Source organism: Genypterus blacodes, unplaced genomic scaffold (assembly GCF_046128005.1).
Source record: "Genypterus blacodes isolate CSIRO-AG114 ecotype Tasmania unplaced genomic scaffold, CSIRO-AGI_Gbla_v1 ptg000181l_1, whole genome shotgun sequence".
Lineage (NCBI taxonomy): Eukaryota > Metazoa > Chordata > Actinopteri > Ophidiiformes > Ophidiidae > Genypterus > Genypterus blacodes.
The window spans coordinates 27,501-32,500 of record NW_027466982.1 but is presented as its reverse complement, the minus strand read 5'-3'; the positions used below and the strand labels follow the sequence as shown (position 1 = coordinate 32,500).

Here is a 5,000-nt window from a genome sequence, read left to right as displayed (position 1 = left end):
AGTCTGGGTGACATGTTGTCATGTGATGAGTTCAGTACCGTCAGCCTGCTGAACGCGGCCCATCGCGTTCGGGACGATGGCTTTGCGCGAGTCAAACGGCACAGACGGGTCGATGGCGAGGCTTTTGTAGCCGATGCTGCTGATGACCAGGCCGCAGCTCACGTCCTCCACTTCGCCCGTCAGCACCGCCCGAGCGCCCTCGCCCTCGCCCTGAGCACACGGGAGGAAACCTTACTACCACCGCACCATGCGGTCGCATCCCAATGTACAGACTGACAGTGAGCAGTCGCACCTCCAGCCTGGTGACGGCCAGTCGGACGCCGGCGGCTCTGCTGCGGTCGGGGGAGGCCAGGACCTCCACTGGGCTCCGGAAGAACCGAAAGCCCCAGACCCTGGAGGCCCCGCTACTTCTCTGCTGCTCTGAGCTGAGCGCCGTCTTCATCATCAGCTCCGTCAGACGCCTCCGGGGACGCGGCAGCGCTGACGCAGGGCAAACAGGTAAACACATTCATACGTCTGCATGAGGCACACACTCAAGTGAGCAGAAGAGCAGAGGAAGGAAAGGCCACATGAAGGACCTGACTGACTACGTGTAGGACATGACTGCGTGTAGGACATGACTACGTGTAGGACCTGACTACGTGTAGGACCTGACTACGTGTAGGACCTGACTACGTGTAGGACCTGACTACGTGTAGGACATGACTACGTGTAGGACATGACTACGTGTAGGACCTGACTGCGTGTAGGACCTGACTGACTACGTGTAGGACATGACTACGTGTAGGACATGACTACGTGTAGGACATGACTACGTGTAGGACATGACTACGTGTAGGACATGACTGCGTGTAGGACATGACTACGTGTAGGACATGACTGCGTGTAGGACATGACTACGTGTAGGACATGACTGCGTGTAGGACATGACTACGTGTAGGACATGACTGCGTGTAGGACCTGACTACGTGTAGGACATGACTGCGTGTAGCACCTGACTACGTGTAGGACATGACTACGTGTAGGACATGACTACGTGTAGGACCTGACTACGTGTAGGACCTGACTACGTGACTGCGTGTAGGACCTGACTACGTGTAGGACCTGACTACGTGTAGGACATGACTACGTGTAGGACATGACTGCGTGTAGGACATGACTACGTGTAGGACATGACTACATGTAGGACATGACTACGTCAGGTAAATGTTGTTTCCTGTTGTCTTTATATGTTATATGTTATGTTATGCGTTATATGTTGTGTTATATGTTATATGTTACATGTTATGTTATATGTTATATGTTATATGTTATATGTTACATGTTACATGTTATATGTTATGTGTTATATGTTACATGTTATATGTTATATGTTACATGTTACATGTTATATGTTACATGTTACATGTACGCACCAAGGAGCAGAGCAAATTCCTTTTAAGTGTAAACTTAATGGGTGAATAAAGCGATTCTGACTGTGATTGTGATGAGAGAGCGTGTAGTCATGTGGTTTCAGGCTTCATGTGACAAACACACTCCAGAGAGCAGCTGGAGCAGAGCAGCACACACACAGCTGCTCTCTAAAGTCGTCCTTCAGTCTCCACAGACACACGAGGCCGCCGCCCTCAGCCCTGACCCAGGAGGAGTTATCACAGGAACACGCTGAGCTACATCCGTCAACACAACGTCCTCTCTCCATCGAGGACGAGGACGAGATGAAGGACGACTCTGCACCGCCTGCATCGCTCACTGACTTCACCTCGTCTGTGTCACGTGTGCTTAAACACGCTTCCATCCACGTGTTGAGTGTAAACTCACCTGTCAGCGCCTCGGCCACGCCCTCAAAGTCTGCAGCCAGCATGTCTGCTCTGCCCCCAGGCAGGTTGACCATCTCTCTGACCTCCTGAGGAAGAGGAGACACCGCTCTGTGAGAGGAGGAGCAGACCAGAGCAGCACCAGACGCTCTGAATGCTCTGGGCCTGTGAAGCTCTAGGTGATATTGGACTGCAGAGGTAAAGTTGACTCCACTCACCTTGATTGTGCAGGCGACCTGCATGGGTCCCCTCCTGCCCACAATCAGAACCCTGCGCACCTGACTCTCCGCCAGGGCCTGGAGAGCCTGCTGGGTGATGTCTGTCCTCTGCAGACGGAGAGGAGACGCTTTGCTTTACACACACACACACACACACACACACACACACACACACACACACACACACACACACACACACACACACACACACACACACACACACACACACACACACACACACACACACACACACACACACACACACACACACACACACACACACACACCTGTAGGACGTCAGCGGGGGACAGAAGGATCCGGGCCACGTCCAGCGCCACGTTTCCCTGTCCCAGGATGACGGCGGTGTCGCAGCTCAGGCTGGGGCTCAGCTGCACAGGGAGGAGAACGGGTCAGAGCCCGGTCAGCACCAGGAGACAGAGAGGAGGAGGAGGAGGAGGAGGAGGAGGAGGAGCGTACCTCTCTGCTGCTGGGCACGCCGTTGTACCAGGCCACGAAGTCTTTGGCAGAGAAGACGCCGGGCAGCTCCTCCCCTGGGACGCCCATCATCCTGTTCCCCTCCGCGCCGTAACTCTGCACAAACACAACCACGGTCAGACAGGCCACGCCCCCTCCGGGCCGGCCCGGGGCAGAGTGGGCGTGTCCTCACCAGCACCACGGCGTGGTACGCTCGCTGCAGCTCCTCCACGCTCACCGCCTGTCCCACGTCCACGTTCCCATAGAAACAACAGCGGCTATGTCTGGCCGTCTGCGTGAACGTGTTGATCACATTCTGAGGGGAGGAGGAAGAGGAGGAGGAAGAGCAGGTACTGATCAATCAATCCATCAATCAATCAAACTTGACACGACATTTACAGTGTTCATGCATAAACCAAGATGCTGTCGTGTTTACACTCAGGCTGCACGGGTGAACAGGAGGCATGATGTCACTTTAGTCACCTTGACCTCAGGGTGGTCGGGGGCGACTCCAAAGCGGACCAGGCCGAAGGGGACGGGCAGCCGCTCGTAGACGTCCACCTCCACGTCTGTGTGTGCCTGAGTGAGCCAACGATCAACCAGAAGATTAGAAGGGAAGGGGCAACAGCATGAAGGCCCTGGTCTCCTTGACAACACAGATCTACAGCTGCTCATGAGTGTTACATCCTGTTTCTGCTGCAGGCACCAGAATACACAGAGCTGATGGTAGAGCGACCACACAGAGCAGCAGCAGCATCTATATTTGTGCGTCTCATCTCGTGTGTGTATCTTAGGAGACCACAGACTCACACACCAGCTGACCCGGCTCAGAGCCACTTCCTGTCTGCCAGGCAGCCAAGCTCAGATCAGCTGGGTGAGGGAAGAGTTACAGACTCTGCTGCTCTGTGACGTCTCCTCTGTCTGGAACCAGAGCAGTTTGTCTCAGTCGTGACTAAATCATTCCTCCACCAAGGCCGAGTAGTCTCCCAGTTATGACCGATTAAAGTAAACAACCAACAGAACATGAAGCTTTGGTTTCGTCTGTTTGGTCACGTTGCCATGCCGACGGTCGTACCTTGATCAAGTGCTGGGCTGTGTAGAAGCCTGCTGGACCGCCGCCAACGATGCAGACCTTTGGACCTGCAGAGGAGAGGTGTGCACGGCCACACACACCTGCACCACACACACACACACACACACACACACACACACACACAGCTCTTATTTACTGGAGATGTTTGAGTCACACAACCCAGGAGCTCCCACACACACACACACAGCACAGATCACACTAAACACAACACAACACAACAACACCCTAACCCTGGTGGGGTTCAGATGCTTGGACGCTATGAATTATGGGTCTGATAAAGAGGAAACGCACAGCAGTAAAGCAGCGTGATGACAAACATGTTCCATTTAAGCGGAACGTGACCTTTGTGACGGTGCTTCTACAGATAAACATGAACCCTTGTGTGGTGTTCATGTCGTTGTTACTCAGCCAGTGTTTGTGGCTCTGCTGGACCCGTTGCATTTTGTGGTTTTTAATGCCTCACAATCAAACACTTTTAGGTTAAAATACTCAACAGATGTTTACTTCATCCCAATAACAAGCAGTATAAACGTGTATACGGTGAATATTTTCCCTTTACCTTTGCTAGGTCACATTTATAACTTATTATTTAAAACGTAATAAAGAAAATCAATTTAAATCAAGATGAGTGGAAACAAATTTACAAGTGAAGCAAGGTGTTTCAAAACTACTGACTTTTTTTTCTTTGAACTCAGAAATTTAACCCATTCAGGTGCACAACACAAGCTGAACACATGAACACACAGAGTAAACACATCAGCCCCATTGAACACACGGCCTTTAGCCACTAGCCTGTACAACACATGAGGGCCAGAGCTTTACTGTGTGTGTGTTGCAGATATACTTTTTGCACTTGATCCTCAAATTCGGAAACCTCTTCTTCTGAATCCTCTCCCTCTACATCATCATCAAAAACTTCTATCTCTTCCAAAATTAATTCCCGGGCCCTCTCCGCAGAGAACCTTTTGGCCATCTTGATCGGTTGTGATAAGAAACCACACTGGCAAAGCTATATTTATAGTGTCCCACCTCCAATTTGTAGCACACACACACACACACACACCTACAAACACACACCTACAAACACACACACACACACACACACACACACACACTAACAGCAGGCCCAGACAGGAGGAGGACAGAGTGTAGGTACACAGAACATCCGTTTCCACACTTCTATTAGCCCCGGGTGTATTCTGATCTGTGTTCTTCACAGAAAAGGAGCCAAGGCCAGTGAGTCTGAGTTTGAAAAATTCATTAATTGTATCATTTTTCTTTTCATAAAAAATGAAAACGGGTCCCACAGACCCGAACACCACATAAGGGTTAAGCAACATATATTATGACAACATGAATCAGAGTGTCGTTGGGTCACTTCATACCTCCGCCATGTCAGAC

General features: G+C 51.3%; 1 protein-coding gene across 2 annotated transcripts in view; it reads right to left on the bottom strand.

Moving 5' to 3' along the window:
* Positions 1–5,000, bottom strand: part of fdxr (ferredoxin reductase) — a 6,493-nt gene that overhangs the window by 1,044 nt on the left and 449 nt on the right. Inside the window, exons 3-11 of one of the 2 annotated variants that reach the window (XM_076167912.1) lie at positions 3,582–3,679; positions 2,990–3,085; positions 2,700–2,822; positions 2,510–2,623; positions 2,320–2,421; positions 2,033–2,140; positions 1,819–1,903; positions 293–480; positions 39–210 (exon numbers count right to left, since the gene is read on the bottom strand). In XM_076167912.1, the coding sequence (XP_076024027.1) occupies positions 39–210; positions 293–480; positions 1,819–1,903; positions 2,033–2,140; positions 2,320–2,421; positions 2,510–2,623; positions 2,700–2,822; positions 2,990–3,085; positions 3,582–3,679 (1,086 nt within the window). Of the gene's footprint in view, positions 1–38; positions 211–292; positions 481–1,818; positions 1,904–2,032; positions 2,141–2,319; positions 2,422–2,509; positions 2,624–2,699; positions 2,823–2,942; positions 3,086–3,581; positions 3,680–5,000 lie in introns of those variants that run through there. The other variant, XM_076167913.1, reaches the window with a different exon arrangement.